This window comes from Aotus nancymaae, unplaced genomic scaffold, assembly GCF_030222135.1.
Source record: "Aotus nancymaae isolate 86718 unplaced genomic scaffold, 86718_ANA_hifiasm-v0.15.2.pri h1tg000062l, whole genome shotgun sequence".
NCBI classification, from domain to species: Eukaryota; Metazoa; Chordata; class Mammalia; order Primates; family Aotidae; genus Aotus; species Aotus nancymaae.
Window position 1 is genome coordinate 39,761,848 of NW_026988476.1, and position 22,939 is coordinate 39,784,786.

At 39.2% G+C, this 22,939-nt stretch overlaps 2 protein-coding genes across 2 annotated transcripts in view; one reads left to right on the forward strand and one right to left on the reverse strand.

Annotated features, from left to right (window-relative positions):
• USP8 (ubiquitin specific peptidase 8) overlaps window positions 1–11,771 on the forward strand; it is an 84,169-nt gene extending 72,398 nt beyond the window's left edge. The window contains exons 13-20 of the mRNA XM_012442299.3: window positions 1,799–1,879; window positions 2,566–2,828; window positions 5,298–5,510; window positions 6,648–6,858; window positions 8,263–8,499; window positions 9,172–9,314; window positions 10,598–10,730; window positions 10,903–11,771. Of these exons, the coding sequence (XP_012297722.2) occupies window positions 1,799–1,879; window positions 2,566–2,828; window positions 5,298–5,510; window positions 6,648–6,858; window positions 8,263–8,499; window positions 9,172–9,314; window positions 10,598–10,730; window positions 10,903–11,088 (1,467 nt within the window). The 3' untranslated portion in view covers window positions 11,089–11,771. The remainder of the gene's footprint in view (window positions 1–1,798; window positions 1,880–2,565; window positions 2,829–5,297; window positions 5,511–6,647; window positions 6,859–8,262; window positions 8,500–9,171; window positions 9,315–10,597; window positions 10,731–10,902) is intronic.
• A 741-nt stretch (window positions 11,772–12,512) lies between these two features.
• USP50 (ubiquitin specific peptidase 50) overlaps window positions 12,513–22,939 on the reverse strand; it is a 58,465-nt gene continuing 48,038 nt past the window's right edge. Inside the window, 2 exon segments of the mRNA XM_064365722.1 lie at window positions 12,513–12,726; window positions 12,728–12,810. Coding sequence (XP_064221792.1) covers window positions 12,627–12,726; window positions 12,728–12,810 — 183 coding nt within the window. The 3' untranslated portion in view covers window positions 12,513–12,626.

The window sequence follows — 22,939 nt, forward strand, 5'->3', positions numbered from 1 at the left end:
ATGTAGTGAAACCCCATCTCTAAAAATTTTTTATATGATATTTGCAAACATTTTCTAATATGTGGCTTGTATTTTCATTTTCTTGATGGAGTTTCTTGAAGCACAAAAGTTTTTGTGGAAGTCTGTTCTGTCATATTTTTCTCGTGGATTATGCTTTTGGTATTGTGTCTAAGGAACATTTTTGTCTAACCCAGAGTCATAAAGTAATGAAGATTTTCTCTTATGTTTTCTTCTTAAGGTTTTAGTTTTAGTCCTTAGATGTATGAGCCATCTCAAATTAATTTTTATATATAGTATGATAAGGGTCTAAGTCTATCTTTTTGCATGTGGATAGTTGTGCCATTTGACTTCATTTTGACAGAATTTTTTTCCATCACACAGATTCTATTTATTACACGTTTGTATTCAACAGAATTTGTCACGCAGGCAGCAGTACAGTGGTATGATCATAGCTCACTTGACCTCCTGAGCTCAAGCCTTGACCACTTGGACTCAAGTGATCCTCTGACCTCAGCCTCTGGAGTAGCTAGGACCATGGGTGCATGCCACCAGGCCTGCCTGGCTTTTTTCGTTTGTTTGGAGTTTTTTTTTTTTTTTTTTTAGTCTCTCTCTGTTGCCAAGGCTGGAGTGTAGTGGCATGAACTGAGGTTACTGCAACCTCCACCTCCCAGGTTCAAGCAATTCTCCTGCCTCAGGGTCCCGAGTAGCTGGAATTACAGGCACACACCACCATGTCCAGCTACTTTTCGTATTTTTTTAAGTAGAGATGGGGTTTCACCATGTTGGCCAGGCTGGTCTCGAACTCCTAACCTCAGGTGATCCGCCCACCTTATCCACCCAAAGTGCTGAGGTTAGCCTCCCAAAGTGCACAGATTACAGGCATGAGCCACTGTACCCGGCCAAGCCTGGCTAATTTTTAAAAATTTTTTGTAGAGACAGGGTGTGTGTTGTCCGGGCTGATCTCTAAACTCCTGGGCTCAAGAGATCCTCCTGCCTTGGCCTCCCAAAGTGCTGGATTACAGGCGTGAACTGGCCTAGAATGTATATATTTTAAGACATGAAGAATATAAAAATAGAAATGGGTGGTTCATCGGTCGTTTTTGTTTTCTGTTATTAATAATTTTTTAAAGGAAATGGAAGTATCATATTCAATTATATTGAGGTTGATGCCTCAATACGCTGGTTTTTATTTACATAACATTTCATCAGTATTTTATGGAATGAATGAATACGGAAGAAGAAATGTTGGGAGAGCAAGATGACTTTAGGTAGATTTACAATAGGCCATGATAATGAAATTTTGTAGCCTTTCTTATGAATATTCATTTGCTAGGATGCTATATCGTCTGTTCTCTACTCACACCTCTTGGCATACAGAGAAAGGGCACACTTAGTCCTGAAGAATATAGGTTTATATTTTATGTAATCGTTTACTGTGGAAAATGAAAAAAAAATTGGCTAAAAATAAAATAGCTTGAGATGCAAAATTTTAGAAAAACCAAAATTGTGGCCTTTCTTATTTGCTTGGATCCACTGTCTTCCTCCCCATGAACTACCACAGAAGCCATCTACCACCACCTTGCCACGTGCTATCATTATAGGCTTAGACATACTCCTCGACACCGTGGTATAGTAATGTTTGTACTTTAAGAAAAAGATAATTGTTTTTCATCTCTGAATCTGTTTTTTAAAATATTAAGGGCAGCCAAGGCAAAATTTTTTTGATTCTTTGGTACAAGTAGCTTGTTTTCATATGACAACATTTAATTGAAAAATTAGATTTTTTTTTTTAAACTAGGCTCAACGAGAACCTTTGACCAGAGCAAGAAGTGAAGAAATGGGGAGGATCGTACCAGGACTGCCTTCAGGCTGGGCCAAGGTAAAAGTCAAAATTAGCAATAAAATTGTCACTGTGTTCCTAAAAAATGTGTTTTTAACATGTTTATTTTACACATTCTGTAATGCAAAGTCAATTCCATTTCTCCATTACAGAGCACATAGGTTTTTCCCCTAATTATAACAGGGTGAGATTTCTCAATACCCAACCTGAGATACTGGCTACAATATATGAGCATTCTGGCATTTGTCATTTACAAATGGCCAGGTGAGATGGCTCACACCTGTAATCCCAGCACTTTGGGAGGCCGAGGCGGGCAGATCACGAGGTCAGGAGATCGAGACCATCCTGGCCAACATGTGAAACCCTGTCTCTATTAAAAATACAAAAATTAGCCGGACCTGGTGGCACACGCTTGTAGTCCCAGCTACTCGGAAGGCTAAGGCAGGAGAATTGCTTTAACCCGGGAGGTGGAGGTTGTGGTGAGCCGAGATGGCGCCATTGCACTCCAGCCTGGCAACAGAGCAAGACTTCCTCTCAAAAAAAAAAAAAAAAAAAAAAAGTGTTTTACTTTAAAACCTAAATTTCTTTTGAAGTTTATCACCATTTTATTCAAATTATTTTAATCCAAAAGTAAATTTAGCAGAATACTTTGGAGTGATTTATTTGTTTATATAATGGTTAGTTTTGTTTTTTGACCTGTTTTTTTTTTCTTTTTTTAATCTAAGTTTCTTGACCCAATCACTGGAACCTTTCGTTATTATCATTCACCCACCAACACTGTTCATATGTACCCACCGGAAATGGCTCCTTCATCTGCACCTCCTTCCACACCTCCCACTCATAAAGCCAAGCCACAGATTCCTGCTGAGCGGGATAGAGAACCTTCCAAACTGAAGCGCTCCTACTCCTCCCCAGATATAACCCAGGCTATTCAAGAGGAAGAGAAGAGGAAGCCAACGGTAACTCCGACAGTTAATCGGGAAAACAAGTATGTTTATCTTTACTCCTAGAACTAAAATAATGTGCTGTATTTCAACATTTCCACTCTAACTCTAGCAGCATGTTAGTGTCAGGGAGTCAGAAATTTCTGCAGATGTCTATACCAGCCATTACTATTTACCACAGAGAAAGAATAGAGAAAATGTTGGTTTTTCTCCCAAGTGCTCACTTAATATCATACCAGAGAGGATTATTTGAAGTGTTAATGTAAATATAATATCATTGTTGTGTTTTACAGCTGCATGCCAGAGTCCCCTCATGTTTTTCATAGACCTCCTATGGCCCCTGAATCTCCCTTTGAGGACCATAATTTACAGGGTTGTTGAGTTTGTCTTGTTGCAGCACTCAAGTTCCAAACTTTTTTTTTTCCTTAGCCAATAATGTCAGCAAAGTTTTCCTCTGGTATTAAAATAACAAGCACTTTAGTATATCAGCCTCTAATCCTTATTCTGTTCCTTTTTCCTTTATTGTATTTTTGCTGTTCTGTTCACAAAAATAGTGACCAATAAGTTCATTAAGTTTCCCAAAATAGGGTCTCATTTAACTATAGTTCTGGCTTTATCTGTTTTGGAATCTTCTTAGCTTATGACTGATAGGGCTATGAGGAGATGATTTTCAAGTCTGTGTACTACTTTTAATCTTTACTTTTTTGGGAGGAGGGGGGAAATAGGTGGAATATAAATAAATGGGGTTTTTCCCCCATTTATTATACACACTTTTGTATTTGCTAGGGAATTTTCATTGGGCTGTCTTAAAGCCTCCTTCATAACACATTCTAAGAAAGTAGTTGAAATTTTTTCCTCCTGAGAACTTACTTGCAAGGTGAGGACTTATTCGAGGGAGCTTTTAAAAATTCTGTTAATCTTGTTATTTTAGGGTTCATTATAATAACTAGTGAGATTTAATTTCTTCTTGAATCATCATTCTTAGTAAAGTGTGTTAATTTGACAGTGCTTGAAGGACTATCATGCTGTTCATGTATTTTTATATATATATAGAACAGAAAAAGAGCACATGAGTAAATGCAACTGAGCACATGTAGAGAAAAGCTGATTGAAATATAGTTTAATTTGTTCTCAGTATTACTTTTAGGGGTGGAAGAAGGTTAAGGATTAATTAAGAAAAAAGACCTATCCCTTAAGATTTTCCTATGCTACAGCAGTTCTAGTAGTTCCATATATAAATCAAATACACCACATTAAAAAGTCTAGAAGGCATTCTCTGCTCCAGCACTGTCCAGCAGGTCTTCCCATGGTGACAGAAATGTTCTGTATCTGTGCTGTCCAGTATGATTTGTGGCAACTTTGAAAAGTTTGTTCCTCCTTAGAGCAAATGAGGAACTGTTTTTTTTTTTTGAGACGGAGTGTCACCCTGTCACCCAGGATAAAGTGCAGTGGCATGATCTCGGCTCACTGCAACCTCTGCCTCCTGGGTTCCCACGATTGTCCTGCCTCAGCCTCCTGAGTAGCTGGGACTACAGGTGCGTGCCACCATGCCTGGCTACTTTTTGTATTTATTTCTAATAGAGACGGGGTTTCACCATGTTGGGCAGGCTGTCTGAAACTCCTGACCTCAGGTGATCCGCCCATCTCAGCCTCCCAAAGTGGCGGGATTACAGAGATAAGCCACCATGCCCAGCCAGAACTGTATTTTTTGACTAGCCGTCCGTGGATAGTCAACACACTCTAGAATGTAAGTAATAGTACACAGATAACCTCTGCCTCCCTTGATTTCTACTCCACAGTATTTTTTTTTTTTTAAATTCCTTGTTTGGCTTTCTGGGTTAGTTCAAACATTTTATAATGCCAGACTTCAGGGATCATTTAAAGGAGTTTAAAAGAAACTTCTCTACTAGAGTTCCTGGTTCATGAGCAGCTAGATAATTTTATGGTGTAAGATCCATGACCCACATAAAAGGTTAAAGGTATGAGCCAGGTGCAGTGGCTCATGCCTATAATCCCTGCACTTTGGGAGGCTGAGGTGGGTGGATCACCTGAGGTCAGGAGTTTGAGACCAGCCTGGCCAACGTAGTGAAACCCCATCTCTACTAAAAATTATACAAAAAATTAGCTAGGCATGCTGGTGGGCACCTGTAATCCCATCTACTAGGGAGGCTGAAGCAGGAGAATCGCTAGAACCCAGGAGGCAGAGGTTGCAGTGAGCCAAGATCACATCATTGCACTCCAGACTGGGCAACAAGAGCGAAACTCCGTTTCAACAACAAAAAGAGGTTAAAGGTATGTGTTTCATGGAAAGGTCTCAGACCTTAGTTGTATGACTGATGTTAACCGAAATATTACATGTCCTGGAAGACCCAGCACCTTATGATTTAACACTTTAACTGTTTACAAGATGCCTGTCGTACAGGTACTGCAGTTTGCTGCTATTTTTATAGTATAGAACCTAAATTTTAGATGTTCAGCATTTTAAGACATCTTACATGTTTTTTCTTCCTCAGGCCCACATGCTACCCTAAAGCTGAGATCTCAAGGCTTTCTGCTTCTCAGATTCGGAACCTCAATCCTGTGTTTGGAGGTTCTGGACCAGCTCTCACTGGACTTCGTAACTTAGGAAATACTTGTTATATGAACTCAATATTGCAGTGCCTATGTAATGCTCCACATTTGGCTGATTATTTCAACCGAAACTGTTATCAGGATGATATTAACAGGTAAATAAATGTCATACTTTTTGTATTATAATGCTAAAGGATGATCTAACCATATTTACCATCTTAGTCCATTAGTTTTCTGCTGCTATAACAAAATACCTGAGACTGGGTAATTTGTAAAGAACAGAACAGAAGTTTATTTTCTCATAGTTCTGGACTGGGAAGGCCATCATCTAGATGCCGGCATCTGGTAAGCTTTTTTGCTGCATCCTCACATGGTAGAAGGTCGAAGGGCAAAAGGAGAAGCTTTTCCTGTCAAGCCCTTTAATAACAGCACCTAATCCTATTCACCAGGGAGGGCAGCCCTCTTGGCACTGTCACCTCTTTAAAGGCCCCATCTCTTAATCCTATCACATTGGCAACACCTGAATTTTGGGATCTTTGAAGTGAGATTTAGTTAAGAATCTGGGCTACAGTATGTGAATAACTTCATGTTGACATCAAGAACCTATTTTACCTTTCAAACCTTAATACTTACCATTCAGCTCCAGAGAAGTCAAATTAGAAAGGGGAAAATATCTTTATTCTTAGGAATAATGAAGGCTGGGCACTGTGGCTCACACTGCTAATCCTAACACTTAGGGAGGCTGAGGAGGGTGGATCACTTGGAGCCCAGGAGTTTGAGACCAGCCTGGGCAACAAGGCAAAACTCTATCTCTACAAAAATTAGCTAGGTATAGTGGCACATGCCTATAGTCCCTGCTACTTGGGAGGCTGAGGTGGGAGGATCACCTGAGCCCAGAAGGTCAAGGCTACAGTGAACTGTGATTGTGCCACTGTACTCCACCAGCCTGGGTGAGACCCTATCTATCTCAAAAAAGAGAGTAATCTAGAGAAAAGCCTTCTCTGATTAGTAAAGGACAGAGAATGAGAGCAGTGCCGGAAGGCAGAACCTCACTGTCATTAACTAGAGCCTGTTGATGAGACCATGCAGGGCTTACCACCAAAAGAAGGAAGCTGGAGGGATGTAAACAAGTCAGATTCAGATGAGAATCTGGTGGTAAGCCTGCAAGTAAATATGTAGTTTAATGTAGCTCTACAATTTGTGAATAATGTTGTCTTGACATCAAGAATCCACTGTACCTTACTTAACTTTTAAACTTCCTTTATTGTCTTTTGTAACTTTTATTTGCACAGGTCAAATTTATTGGGGCATAAAGGTGAAGTGGCAGAAGAATTTGGTATAATCATGAAAGCCCTGTGGACAGGACAGTATAGATATATCAGTCCAAAAGACTTTAAAATCACCATTGGGAAGATCAATGACCAGTTTGCAGGATACAGTCAGCAAGATTCACAAGAACTGCTTCTGTTCCTAATGGATGGCCTCCATGAAGATCTAAATAAAGTAAGAAATTTGACTTTTCTAAGTTGCAGAGACTGTTTAGGGTTGCTCAGTAGCACTGTATTTTTATAGCAATTTAAAATTCTAGTTGATGACAGTTCACTACTTGTTTATTCAAATAACGACTATAAGAGAATTATAAAACATCTGGTAAGTGTAATATTTGAAGCATATACAGTTGGTATTACTAATTAACAAGCAGTATTGCTGAGAAATTTGCAAACATTAAAATAGTTTTTGGAGTTTGTGACCCACATATATGTGAAAGTAAAATTGTAAGCAAATGATCTTATAAAAGATTATAGACAGGTTGAGCATTTGTTATATAATTTCACATATATAATATATATATGTTATTATTTTTCCCATTCCCTTGCTGAAAGTGAAACATCCCCTATTCTTATGCTTTATTATAAAATAAGAATTACTCAGCTGGGTGCAGTGGCTCATGCCTGTAATCCCAGCACTTTGAGAGGCCAAGGCTGGCGATCACCTGAGGTCAGGAGTTCAAGACCAGCCTGCCCAGCATGGTGAAACCTCATCTCCACTAAAAACACAAAAATTGTCCAGATACAGTGGCACGTGCCTGTAATCCCGACTACTCAGGATGCTGAGGCAGGAAAATCGCTTGAACTTAGGCAAAAGTTGCAGTGAGCCGAGATTGTACCACTGCACAATCTGTTGCCTGGACAACAGAGTGAGACTCTGTCCCTCCACTGCCAAAAAAAAATTATTTCATGTAACCAAATGACTCATGTGACACTAGTTATCATGGAGGCATGTATCTATATATAAATGACCACCCTCCATTTATATACTACAGCGTTTTTTTTTTTTTTTTTTGCACTTTTTAACATGTACTTTTGGAGTCACCATTCTTACCACCGAACATATATATATACACATAATACACTTACAAATACGTATATATACATATCGTGAGGCTAGGGCAACAAAATTTTATCTGTCTAGTTGTAGCCTTAATTCCGAGCTATATGTAGGATATCGTTTTTCAAAACCAAACTTTTTAGCTTTTTTTCTGCTAGAGATGGGATTCTCACTGTGTTGCACAGGCTGGTCTCGAAGTCCTGGCCCCAAGCAATCCTCCTGACTTGGCCTCCCAGAATACTGGGATGATAGGCATGAACCACCAGATCTGACCCTTTTCAGCTTTTTAAATAAAAATTTGGGAAATTTCAGCAAGTCACATTCTTTGATAAAGTGGGTTTTTTCAGTATTTTTGGCTAGAATTATTTTTGCCACAGTCAATGAGAGCACAACTCCTTTGTGAGAACTACAAGTGTTTCTAAATCTGCATAGTGTTTGTATTTACTTTTATTCTTTCAATTTATATTTAAGTATTGTCTTTGAGATACTAATATGGAGCTTAAATAATCTTATTTCCAGGCTGATAATCGGAAGAGATATAAAGAAGAAAATAATGATCATCTCGATGACTTTAAAGCTGCAGAACATGCCTGGCAGAAACACAAGCAGCTCAATGAGTCTATAATTGTTGCACTTTTTCAGGGTCAATTCAAATCTACAGTACAGTGTCTCACCTGTCACAAAAAGTCTAGGACATTTGAGGCCTTCATGTATTTGTCTCTACCGCTAGCATCCACAAGTAAATGTACATTACAGGTAAATTTAAGATAGAGAGAAAATGATTTATTGGATAAAAATGCTGTTTATATGGATATAGAGATGTATGTTGTTCAATTTATTTCTGGTCTTTACTCTTATAAACATTTTATCGGTAAAACTCAATATAAATTCTATTTTATAATTAGGCCTATGTAGATGAGAAAGAATTCGAAATTTTAAAGTACCATTATTAAATATTCTTTCAGAATTGTTAATATGTTTTTAAGAAGTTTCATAAGTCAATTTGGAAAGGTGTCTGTTGACTTCAACTTAGGCCTACTTTTCATAAGCATTTGCTTTACATGGGGATAGGAAGTAAATGTCCTGTTTTCCATATTTCAACAACGTTTCTTATATGATAGCTTATTGATGCCTTTAGTCTTACCTCCAGAATATCATTTCCTCCAACAGGTTCTCCCTGATTGATCAGGTTAGGGGCTTTCCTGTGTCGTGTCACAACGCATTAGAGATGGCACTCACCACACACTGTGCTGTCTTTGTTCACTTGTCTACACTCCTCACTAGATCATAAGCTTTGGGAGGGCAGGAACTCATCTGTGTAGTTTATTGTTGAATCACTGGGGCCTGCAGAGTGACTAAATAGGTGCTCTTTGACACTGTTGAAGAAATGAATTAATGAGTATCTGCTACTTGTTTTTTTTCTGCCAGGATTGCCTTAGATTATTTTCCAAAGAAGAAAAACTCACAGATAACAACAGATTTTACTGCAGTCACTGCAGAGCTCGACGGGATTCTCTAAAAAAGATAGAAATCTGGAAGTTACCACCTGTGCTTTTAGTGCATCTGAAACGGTAAAGGGAAAAGTTTTTCTTCCTGTTCAGTGAAATTAAATGAAAGAATTCTAAGTCTTGTGTAATTGATACTTGTACTGCCTGCCATGGGTACGTAACAAAGGACAATTATCTGGTTACAGTAGATCTAGGGAGATAAAGCAGAAATGTTAGTTCATCTCAGTGTTTTCAATACCATAGGAAAATGACAATACCACTAGTTCATGTCATTTCTTACGATTATTGCGTTTCAGACATAATTTTAAATAATTACAAAGCATCAAGTGAAAATGTATAAAAAGTTATACATATAATTCCAACACAAAATAGCACATGAAATGAAACATTCAAACAGCAGACTAAGCATAACAGACATAGTCATGTGTTAAATGAAATTTATAATTTTTAAAGTATAATTTTAAAGATAAAATGTTAATGATACCATTAAGTGCAGAAATAATTTTGTCCAGATTTTCCAATTGATGGAAAAGATCTAGTCCTATAATAGAAGGAATAATGACAAGAGTTATAAAACACAGACTATTTCTTTTGCTGATTCTTTTGTCTTCATGTAATCCATCTGTGTAGTGAGAACTCAGAGTTGATTTTTTGAAAAACTTTGAAGTTGCACTTTTTTATTGAGAACTGTAATTTTTGTGTCAAAGAAAGCATTTGTTAAAAATGTTTTATCTTGTATTAAGATAAAAAAACAAAAGCTTTCTAACAAAAGCTAGTTTTTTCCATTGTCTTATTTGAGAATTGTGGAGGTATAAACATTCTATAAGTGATGACACATTTGTTAAAATTTTTAATGCTGAATATTTTTTAAAATTCTGAAATAACCATATTACACCAACCAATATATCAATCATTGTTTTGATGTTTAAAGGAGCAGAATATGCCAGAATGGAATGAATGCCATTATTTTAGTCAGTAGTCTCCCTACTGTCAATTTCTGGCTTTCATTCTTTGCTTTTGTGGTGATCAGCATTATAAACATGTGGGTCTTACCTTTGTAGAAGACTCATGTAGCAGTTGTAGCTGGACCAGAGTGTAGTTCTACCTCTACAATTCTGGCTGTTTGACCTTACGCACATCATTAAATATCGGTGTGCCTCAGTTTTCTCATTTGTAAAATGGAAGTGAAGCCAAATATCTTTAATGCGTTCCTCTCCTACTAAAATTCCAAGTCTTTATATTTGAAATGGATTTTATGGTCCTGGCTAACATTCTGGATGTTAATGAATGAGGATTCATCCTAGTTTCTTCCTCTGTCAGTATAATTGTAATGTTTTGTTCTGCAGTTTTTCCTATGATGGCAGGTGGAAACAAAAATTACAGACATCTGTGGACTTCCCGTTAGAAAATCTTGACTTGTCACAGTATGTTATTGGTCCAAAGAACAATCTGAAGAAATATAATTTGTTTTCCGTTTCAGTAAGTATCTCTTTGAACTGAAGACTATTTGTTTCAAAGCAAGTTAAAATAAAAAAAGTTTCAAGTGGTTTCCTACCTCATGGGAGAGTAAGAACAACATAAAGCTTTGAAACTATTGGCATAAATAACAATTTAAATTGAATTGATTTTCTATCCTGTTTGTTTGGCACAGAATCACTACGGCGGGCTGGATGGAGGCCACTATACAGCCTATTGTAAAAATGCAGCAAGACAACGGTGGTTTAAGTTTGATGATCACGAAGTTTCCGATATCTCTGTTTCTTGTGTGAAATCTTCAGCAGCTTATATCCTCTTTTATACTTCCTTGGGACCACGAGTAACTGATGTAGCCACATAAGAAGACATAGGTTATAAACTAGTTATCTTTTAAAAGGCTCAGCAACACAACTCTTGAAATGCTTATCAAGATAATGGTAGCTATAGCTGGCCATTTAGAGGAATTCTAGGACAGTGGGAGCTATGTTACTAGCACTATATAATTCCGGTCAGTGCTGACAATAACATTTAACAAGTATTGCAGTAAGCATCACTCACAGGTACCATTTATTTCAAAACAATTTTTTTAGTCTGCTCCAAACTTTAAATAATTAACTAGCTAAGCATTATTCTGCTGGTCTAAAAACCATTGTATCCTTGTTTTTCCTTTTCACTGTTACGGCCTTTTCACATTTCTAAATCCCATCTTGAGATACTCTAGAATGATATAAAGCAAATGATAGGAATGTATGTGTACATATTTATTGCATACTTGCACATCAAATCAATGTACATAGTTTAACATGTGGTCCTTTTGTGAAAACTAGAACTCAGAGGATTGCTTTTTTTTTTCTTTCAGCCAATTTTGAGTAACTGCATTGCTTTCTTAGGGAAATTACAGGGCAGAGCTATTTTTCTGTTGGCTTTGGGCTGTATTTGTGCACTAAATCTTTATTCTAAAAAAAAAATAAATGGAAACTTTCTTTAATTTTTTTAAAATGAATTTCATTTACAGCTACATTAAAATCTTAATAAGAAAAATAATTGACAACCCTGTGTTTTGTCTTTAATACTGTATTATCAAATACAGTGTATCTGTGTATGTAAAACCATAGATTTTATACACACACGTGCTATATAATAACACCCAGAGTCAGTCTTTCAAGACTAGTATTCTCATATATTGAGAATATTCATTCTACATATTAAGGTAAAAATGCTAGGCGTCAGGCATGATTGCAAAGTGAACTGCATTATAAACCACATCTTCTTCACAGAGTGATATATTAAACCGAGGGACTCAGTTGCTATATGTGTAGTCAATAAAACACTCCATATAAAAATAAGATTCTAAAAGTACTTGAGAAAGAGATCACCATTAGCAGGCTCTCAGGGAGAAGATGAAAGGATGGGGTTCAAATTGTGAAGCTGAAAGCTTTTCATGTTTTACAGTTAGTCTAAGAAACTTACCACTTACTTAGTGGCTAAATTACTGTATCAGATATATCCAGATCACATTCTTAAACTCACAGAGCCATTTGAACAAAACTTATTTTTGTTTAGCTCCATGAAGTATCTTTGGAAGATAATTTATTGACTATATATGAGATATTTTTGATAAAGATTGAATTTTGAAACTTGAACTCACTATGTAATCTGCAGGGTTTTGAAGGCCTCTGTCCATTAGCATTGCATTATCTTCACACTGCCTTTTTCAGTGAACCAGGACCCATCTTCTGGACAACAGACTTACCTTAAGATAAAAGGTTGTATAACATTCCCGAAAGACATAAAAATGTTAATGATGCAAGTATGTTGTAAGAGTTTAATGACAAAACTCTACCACCACATGCTGATTGCTTGTTTTGCAGTGTTCCAGAAACACCATTTTCCTGGCTTTTAACACTTTTGTATTGGTATGGAAAAGGGCTGACAGCTATAGAACAGGAGATAGGCTGTAGCGTTTTGAACAGAAGTACCTGGAATCTCGCTGACTCGTGTCATCAAAGCTATACCAGGCCTGTGTGACCGAATTCTTGCAGAAAGCAGCATAGTGGCCACCGTCTAGATCACCAAAATGGTTCTGTGAGAGCAAGAAATATCAAACTTAGTGTTCACTTACACATAATAACGACTGGAACTGAAATGATAGGGACAAGAAATGCTTTTTAAATTATCCCTTAAACTAAACTAAAAGGAAGTGATAATTTTGTTGTTAAATCATACATATAGCCTGACTGCTATACTGCTTCTCATTTCATTGTAACTGCTTGTATGTTTTGCCCATTGACCATCTGTGAATAAAGAAAAACAGTATTTGGCAGCATCTGATCAATGCTTATCAGTGAATAGTTAGCACTTACTATACACCAACTATTAAGCATTAAAGGAAATTTTACAGTAAGAAGATAGTTACAGTGCCTCACACCTGTAATCCCAACACTGGGAGGTTGAGGCAGGCAGAATGCTTGAGTCCAGGAGTTCAAGACCAGCCTGGGCAACATAGCGAGACCCCATATCTAAAAAAAAAGATTAGGCATGGTGGTGCACACCTTGTAGTCTTAGTTACTCAGGTGGTTGGGGTGGTAAAATCTCTCGAGCCCAGGAAGTTGAGGCTACAGAGAGACATGGTTATACCACTGCACTCCAGCCTGGGTGACAGAGTGAGACCCTGTCTTAAAAAAAAAAAGCTGTCTTTCTTAAATGAATTTACAATTTTAAGGTTAGGATAAGCCACAAAAGAGACATTTAATGTTAGAATAAGACTCCCAACTGCATATTCTAACATTTAACTTAGAATAAGACTCCTACAGCATAAATTGAGGGGCCTATGTAGCAACAACCCCTCAATCACCTATACGGTACAAAAAATAATGTGTCTCATCTTCTTCTTTCCATGTCTTTCCTAACCCAGTATTGTTTGGAACAAAGGCAAAGAGAGGTGTACTTCCAAGAAGGTGTTACGGTGTACAAGAGGGGTCAGCAAACCATGGCCCATGGGTCAGCTCCAGGCTGTTTGTGCAAGACCCATGCATTACCAATGGGTTTTATATTTTTGTATGGTTGGGGAAAAGATCCAAATAATAATAGTATTGTTACATGTGAAAATTATATGAAATTCAAATGTCACTGTCCTTAAAGTTTTATGGGAACACAGCCATGCTCATTTGTTTACACTTTTCAGTGGCTGCTTTAATGCTACAACAGGTAAACTGAAAAGTTGCAGCAGATACCATATGGCTTAAAAGGCCTACAATATTTACTATTTGGCCTTTAACAGAATAAGTTTGCTGACCTCTGGTGTAGAGGGAAGAAAATAGATTATTCATTTATTTTTATTTGAGAGGGAGTCTCGCTCTGTTTCCACACTGGAGTGCAGTGGGATGATCTCAACTCACCACAACCTCTGCCTCCTGGGTTCAGGCTATTCTGCCTCTGCCTCAGCCTCCCAAGTAACTGGGATTACAGGCACACACCACCACGCCCAGCTAATTTCTTGTATTTTTAGTAGAGACGGTTTCATCATGTTGGCCAGGCTGGTCTTGAACTCCTGACCTCAAGTGATCCATGTGCCTTGGCCTCCCAAAGGGCTGGGATTACAGACATGAGCCACTGCACCCAACCTATTTATTTCTAGAAACAGGTTCTCACTATGTTGCCCAAGCTGTACGTGAACTCCTAGGCACAAGCAATCCTGTCACCTCAGACCACAAATAGCTAGGACTACAGGCATACACCACTGTGCCCTGCTTGAAAATGGATTTGTCTAGGCAATTTCAACTGGAATTTGGGTCACATAGTGATCTTAGCAAAATTATTTAACCTTTCTGAGCTTTAATTTCTCATCTATTAATGGGAATAAGGCTTGTTTTATATAGCTATTATCAAATATGTATTGAGGAGCTAGTACAGATAGTTACTTATTCAATATTCCCTTCAACCTTCATCTTCCCCACCTCTCCCCTTACAGGTCATAGAAATAATCTGAAATTCACATTTGAAAGATCAAGGTTCTGCTGGGCATGGCGGCTAACACCTGTAATCCCAGCACTTTGAGAGGCTGAGATGGGCGGATCACTTGAGGTCAGGAGTTCAAGACTAGCTTGGCCAACACGGTGAAACCCTGTATCTACTACAAATACAAAAATTACCTGGGAGTGATGGCGTGTGCCTGTAATCCCAGCTACTTGGGAGTCTGAGGCAGAAGAATCACTTGAACCCAGGAGGCGGAGGTTGCAGTAAGCCGAGATTGAACCATTGCACTCCAGCCTGGGGAACAAGAGCAAAACTCTGTATCAAAAAAAAAAAAAAAATATATATATATATATATATATATCAAGGTAAGATTCTGGTCCTGATCCTTGCCATGTGACTTTGAGCTGACATGCTTCCTTACATTAAAAATACGGTGCCCAAAACAGTGTGATATAATTCAATTAAGAAAAGCAAAATACTAGAGGAGTAAGAAAAAATTCAAAAGCTAGCAGAAGAAATAACTAAGAGCAGAAGTGAAGGAGATAGAGATGTGAAAACCCTTCCAAAAAATGAATCCAGGACACTTATACCAAGAAGAAGCCAAATTCCTGAATAGACCAATAACAAGGTCTGAAGTTGAGACAGCAAATAATAGTACAAACTACCAACAAAAAACAGTCCAGGACCAGACGGGTTCACAGCTGAATTCACAGCTGCATTCCTATACACCAATAACAGACAAACAGCCAAATCATGAGTGAACTCCCATTCACAATTCCTACAAAGAGAATAAAGTACCTAGGAATACAACTAACAAGGGATGTGGAGGACCTCTTCAAGGAGGACTACAAACCACTGCTCAAGGAAAAAACAGAGAACACAAACAGATGGAAAAACATTCCATGCTCATTGTTAGGAATAAATATCATGAAAATGGCCATACTGCCCAAAGTAATTTATAGATTAAATGCTATCCCCATCAAGCTACCATTGACTTTCTTCACAGAATTGGAAAAAACCACTTTAAACTGCCTATGGAACCAAAAAACAGCCTGCATAGCCAAGACAATCCTAAGCAAAAAAGAGAAAAAAAAAAATGCTGGAGGCACCACACTACCTGACTTCAACCTATACTACAAGGCTACAGTAATCAGAACAGCATGGTACTGATACCAAAACAGATAAAGACCAATGGAACAGAACAGAGGCCTCAGAAATAACACCACGGCCAGGTGCGGTGGTTCACACTATAATCCCAGCACTTTGGGAGGCCAAGATGGGTGGATCACGAGGTCAAGAGTTCAAGACCAGCCTGGCCAACATGGTGAAACCCCATCTTTTTTTATAAAAGAAAAAAAAAGAAATAACACCACACATCTACAACCATCTGACCTTTGACAAACCTGACAAAAACAAGCAATGGGGAAAGGATTTCCTATTTAATAAATGATGTTGGGAAAACTGGCTAGCCATATACAGAAAGCTGAAACTGGATCCCTTCCTTACATCTTATTTTAAAAAATTAAGATGTATTAAAGATTTAAACATAAGACCTAAAACCATAAAAACCCTAGAAGAAAACTTAGGCAATACCATTCAGGACATAGGCATAGGCAAGGACTTCATGAGTAAAAGCAATGGCAACAAAATCCAAAATTGACAAATGGGATCTAATTAAACTAAAGAGCTTCTGCACAGCAAAATAAACTATCATTAAAATGAACCGACAACCAACAGAATGGGAAAAAAGGTTGGAATGTTTGCGATCTACCCATCTGACAAAGGGCTAATATCCAGAATTTACAAAGAACTTAAACAAATTTACAAGAAAAAAACAACCCCATCAAAAAGTGGGTGAAGGATATGAATAGACGCTTCTCAAAAGAAGACATTCATGCAGCCAACAAACATGAAAAAGCTCATCATCACTGATCATTAGAGAAATGCAAATCAAAACCACAATGAGATACCATCTCATGCCAGTTAGAATAGCAATCATAAATCAGGAGACAACAGATGCTGGAGAGGATGTGGAAGACAGTGTGGTGGCAATTCCTCAAGGATCTAGAAATAGAAATACCATTTGACCCAGCAATCCCGTTACTGAGTATATACACAAAGAATTATAAATCATTCTATTATAAAGACACATGCACATGTATGTTTATTGCAGCACTGTTCACAATAGCAAAGACTTGGAACCAACTCAAATGCCCATGAATGATAGACTGGATAAAGAAAATGTGACACATATACACCATGGAATACTATGCAGCCATAAAACAGGGATGAGGTCATTTCCTTTGCAGGGACATAGATAAAGCTTGAAACCATCATTCTCAGCAAATTGACACAAGAACAGAAAACCAAACACCACATGTTCTCACTCCTAAGTGGGCATTGAACAATGAGAACACATGGACACAGGGAGGGAAACATCACACACTAGGGCCTGTTGGGGGGCAGGGGATGAGGGACAAGGGGAGTGATAGCGGGGGGGGGGTGGTTAGGGGAGAGAGAGCATTAGGAGAAATACCCAATGTAGATGACAGGGTGATGGATGCAGCAAACCACCATGGCACGTATATACCTATGTAACAAACTTGCACGTTCTGCACATGAACCTCAGAACTTAAAGTATAATTTAAAAAAAGAAAAGAAAACTATCTGGCAGATGAAGTCATGTGCTGAAGTGATTCAATAGACCGTAACTGGAGTATTATGTTCAGGGTTGATGAATTATGTTTAAAAACTTTTTGACATCATCACCCGGACGCATGATGTCTCATGCTTGTAATACCAACAGTTTGGGAGGCTAAGGTGTTTGGATCACTTGAGGTCAGGAGTTTGAGACCAGCCTGGCCAACATGATGAAAACCTGTCTCTACTAAAAATGCAAAAATTAGCCAGGCATGGTGGCGCATGCCTGTAATCCCAGCTACTCGGGAGGCTGAGGCAAGAGAATTGCTTGAACTCAGGAGGCGGAGGTTGTGGTGAGCCAAGATTGTGCCACTGCACTCCAGCCTGGGCGGGGCCCCAAAACATAAAATTCAACAGTATGGTGTGTGGTTTATGCTCTGTGACTGCCTGGGAGTAAAGACAGTCCCTAGTCTCTGTAACCAGTATGCTTGTGTTTGGTTTCTTTTTTTTTTTTGAGATGGAGTCTCGCTCCATTGCCTAGGCTGGAGTGCAATGGTGCTGTCTTGGCTCACTGCGACCTCCCAGGTTCGAGCAATTCTCCTGCCTCAGCCCTCCTGAGTAGCTGGGACTACAAGCGCGTGCCACCACACCCAGCTAATTTTCATATTTTTTTTGTAGAGACGGGGTTTCGCCATGATTGCCAGGCTGGTCTCGAACTCCTGACCACAAGTGATCCACCCATCTCAGCCTCCCAGTGTTGGGATTACAGGTGCGAGCCACTGCACCCGGCTATGCTTGTGTCTTTAAAAAGGTCACACAAGGACACTGGAGGTAAAGTCTTAGGTCCCCCTACCAAGTGAGAAGCTGGATTGAGATCCACAAATAAAGCCAGGACCCTTAAAGTAATTCACCTTCGAGGAAAGGATTTTTTTAAAAATCCACCTCCCAGTGCTTGTGTTAGATTGGACTCATGGTACAGAGAATAAAATTCATTCCTGAGAATTTGTCACCACAGACCTACCTTCTCTCTAGTTTGGGATTCCAATTTATACTATTTGTGTGGTCTGAGAACCCTGTGAATTTAATATGAAAAGTATTTCTAGGGCAGTTGCCAGAAGGAAACAGAATTTCTAGATTGTTGCATGTTAACTCAGACTGAACAGGATACCCACATATGAAACCCCAAAGTTGAGATCACAATTCAAAATAACAGAACAAGCATGGAGGCAATTTATCATGAGTCAGAAGGCAATAAGATTAAACCCCTAAGGACTTTAGATAACAGAATTATTAAGCAGAGGTTACAAATAAAGTATATTTAAAATTCAAGATATTTAGAAGAAGAAAAAAAACTTTAGAAACTAAGTAGAATTTTCAGAAATGAGAAATACAACATAGTTAGCCCTCTCTATTTACAGGCTCTGTATCTTCAAAATCAACTAACTGTGACAGGAAATACCTGAAAAAAAGTACAACAATAAAAATGATACACATTTTAAAATACAGTATAAGAACTATTTACAAAGTTCTTGTATTAGGTATTATAAGTAATCCAGAGATTATTTAAAGTATATGAGAGGATGTGCATAGGTTACATGCAAATACTACGCCAGGCCGGGCATGGTGGCTCACGCCTGTAATTCCAGTGCTTTTGGCAGAGGAGGCAGGCAGACTACTTGTCTGCCCAGGAGTTCTAGACCAGCCTGGGCAACGTGGCAAAACCCTGTCTACACAAAATACAAAAATTGGCCAGGCATAGTGGCATGTGCCTGTAGTCCCAGCTACTTGGTAGATTGAGGTGTGAGAATCACCTGAGCCCAGGAGGTTGAGACTATAGTGAGCCATGACTGTGTTACTGCTCTCCAGCCTGGCAACAGAATGAGACCTTGTCTCAAAAAAAACAAAAACAACAAAAAGCACCGTAAAGATACCATTTTATATAGGGTCCTTGAGAATCTGTGGGTTTTGGTAGTGAAAGGGATCCTGGAACCAACTCCCTGCAGATACCGAGGTACAACTGTGCTGGAAATTAACTTAATGAAGATATTAGTATATAGAATTAGAGAATGAATAAACTATATAAAATGAAGTTGGGGAAATTAGTAAGAATGGAGTAGTGATGGAAAATATGGGTTAAAAGGCATGAACAATTGAATGAGAATATTCAGCGTATGTCCAGTAGAAGTTCTCAGAGGAGAGAATCAAGAGTAGAAGAGCAAGGCAATATTAAAAATGATAATGGCTGAAAATGATTAATGAAAGACATGCATCTTCATCTTTAGGAAATGCAGTGAGCCAGGGATAAATAAAAATACTGCAGAACAACAGAGATAAAAAGCTTAAAAACAACTGGAAAGAAAAAGATAGTTTACCCACAAGAATATAACCTGGTGGTAGAAGTTCTCCGTAGCAGCCATAGAAATCAAAGATAATACAGTAGCTTCAAAATAATCAAAATAACTGTCAATCTAGAATTTGATTTCTATTTATCATCCAAGAATGAAAATGAACTAAAGACTTTTCAAAGACTGAGAGACTTTAGGATAACAGAGACTCACTGAAAAGCCTACTGAAATATATGCCACATGAATTTTAAAAATTGAATAAAGAAGGAAGAAGTAATATATAACAGTGATTAACAAAAAAGACTGATGAAGATCCTGGCAAATGTAACCCAATATGAACTGTAGAAAACCATAATAAATAATGTCTCCTTTAGAGGCATATAAAAAATGAGTTAAGACTAGCTGGGCATGGTGGCTCACGCCTGTAATCCCCAGCACTTAGGGAGGCCAATTGAGCCCAGGAGTTTTGAGACCAAACTGCGCAACACAGTGAGACCTGGTATCTACAAAAAACTAAAAAGTTAGCCATGCACAGTGGCTTGCATGTAGTCCCAGCTACTTGGCAGGCAGAGGCAGAAGGATCCCTTGAGCCCAGAGTTCAAAACTGTAGTGAGCTATGATTGATTGCACACTAGTGCACTCCAGTGTGGACAACAGGACAAGACCCTGTCTCAAAAAAAAAAACAAAAAATGCTGAAAACAACAGTTCAGTGATCAGAATTACAGTGTTCTAAGAGCCTTCCATTTGTTTGGGAGGAGACTATAAGGATCTTGATTAACTTTATGTTTTAAGTATGGAAGCTATAGTTTTTAGCATAATTACTAAAGAATCAAAATGTGTAACTTCCAAAATTGTAGAGGAAAGATAGACTAAAGAAAGTTTTATCAATTTAGTAGCAGCAAGAACAACAGGAAAACAACATAGCAGAGGTCCCCAACCCCGGGGCTGGTGGTCCCCGTTTGGGGACTGGGCCACACAGCAGGAGGCCAGCTGCAAACCTGCCTGAGCACCGCCTGCTGTCAGATCAGCCGGCGCATTCTCACAGCAGCAGGAACTCTATTGTGAACTGCGCACATGAGGGATCTAGGTTGCGTGCTCCTTATGAGAATCTACTGTGTGATTTTCTGAGGTGGAACCATTTCATCCCAAAACCATGCCTATGCCTGCCCTGGCCCCTGCCTGTGGGAAAAAAATGGTCTTCCACAAAAATCAGTCCCTGGTGCCAAAAAGATTGGGGACTGCCGAATTAGAAAAATAAGGCTAACATAAGCACAAAAGAACATAATGGTAAGTAAATCCGAATCTATTACGAGTTGAAATATATGGGATATACTAAATTTACTGAATATTGACTGGAATTTAAAAATCCAGTTCTGGGCCGGGCATGGTGGCTCACGCCTGTAATCCCAACACTTTAGGAGGCCAAGGCAGGTGGATCACCTGAGGTCAGGAGTTCAGGATGAGCCTGGCCAACATGGTGAAACCCCATCTCTACTAAAAATACAAAAATTAGCCAGGCATGGTGGCAGGTGCCTGTAATCCCAGCTACTTGGGAGGCTGAGGCAGGAGAATCGCCTGAACCCAGGAGGTAGAGGTTGCAGTGAGCTGAGATCGTGCCACTGCACTCCAGCCTGGGTGACAGAGTGAGACTCTGTCTCAAAAACAAAACAAAACAAAAAAACAAAACAAACAAAATCCAGTTCTATACACTATATAACATTTAGAACTCAGAAAATATGTATTTCCTTTGAGCATCATGTTGGTGCTCAAAAAGTTTCAGATTTTGGAGCATTTTGGATTTTCAGATTAGGGACGCACAACATGTCATAAGTAGATACTACTAAAAGAAAGCTGAAGTAGCCATACATCAGCTAAAATGGTCTCTAAGATAAAATGCATCGTAAATGAGTCACTTTATAATTTAAAAAAGGTTTAAATCACCCGAATTGTATAATTTGAAACTGCTACCTACCTAACAAAATAGATATGTTAAAAACAAATGACAGAGATTGGAGATCCAAGATGGCCGCTTAGGAGGAACTCGGGAATGCAGCTCCGAGAGAAAGCACAGAGGGTGAGTGGACGCCGTATTTCCAGACTGATTTTTACTGCCCACAGAACAGGAGATTCACACGCAGAGAAGCCACACGGGTCGCCAGCGCCGCTGGCGCCGCTGGCTTGAACGGCGCAGTCGCTGGGCCGGCACCCTGAGGCAACGGCTCACTGTATAAAGTGAGAGAGTCTGAGTCCCCTATAAGCCAGCAAGGGGAGCTGAAACGGGGAGCCAGGCCAGCGCCACGAATCTCAGAGCCGCGGCTTTAGCCAACGCAGCGGCTCCGGAGGCAGATCGGATGAGACGGTGTCCCCTCTTACCCAGCAAGAAGACCTGAAACACAACTGAAACCGGGACGGTCCAGCTCTGTGGAGGAGGGGCGTTCTCCATAGGCACCCTGCTGTTCTGTACCAAGGCAATCCGCCACTACAGAGACTCCGTCACTACAGGGGCGGGCCAACATAGCGGAAGCAGTTCTAACTACACCCAGAAGTTCACACGGAAGCTGGGTGGAGCCCACAGCAGCTTAGCGAAGCCTCTGCAACCTGAGTGTGACTAGGCTGCCACCTTGTGGGCAGGGAAAACAGCAACCGCACAGGGGAACATCAGAAAACAGTAACTCCCTGGGACAGAACACCTCGGGGGAAGAGCAGGGGGTTTATGAGTTCTGCCACAGCAGACTTAAAATTACCAAAATCAGAAAGACAACAACTACAAAGTCAGCAGGTGGAAAAATCCACAAAGATGGGAAGAAACCAGCGCAAAAAGGATGAAAACACCCAAAACCAGAACACTTCTCCTCCTACAAGGGATCACAACTCCCCACCAGCAAGGGAACAAGACTGGACGGAGAATGAGTGTGATGAAATGACAGAATCAGCTTTCAGAAAGTGGATAATAAGAAACTTCCGTGAGCTAAAAGAACATGTTCTAACCCAATGCAAAGAAACTAAGAACCTTGAAAAAAGACTTGACGAAATGCTAACAAGAATGGACAACTTAGAGAGGAATATGAGCGAATTGATGGAGCTGAAAAACACAACACGAGAACTTCGTGAAGCATGCACAAGTTTCAACAGCCGAATTGACCAAGCAGAAGAAAGGATATCAGAGGTCGAAGATCAACTCAATGAAATAAAACGAGAAGGCAAGATTAGAGAAAACAGGGTAAAAAGGAATGAACAAAGTCAACAAGAAA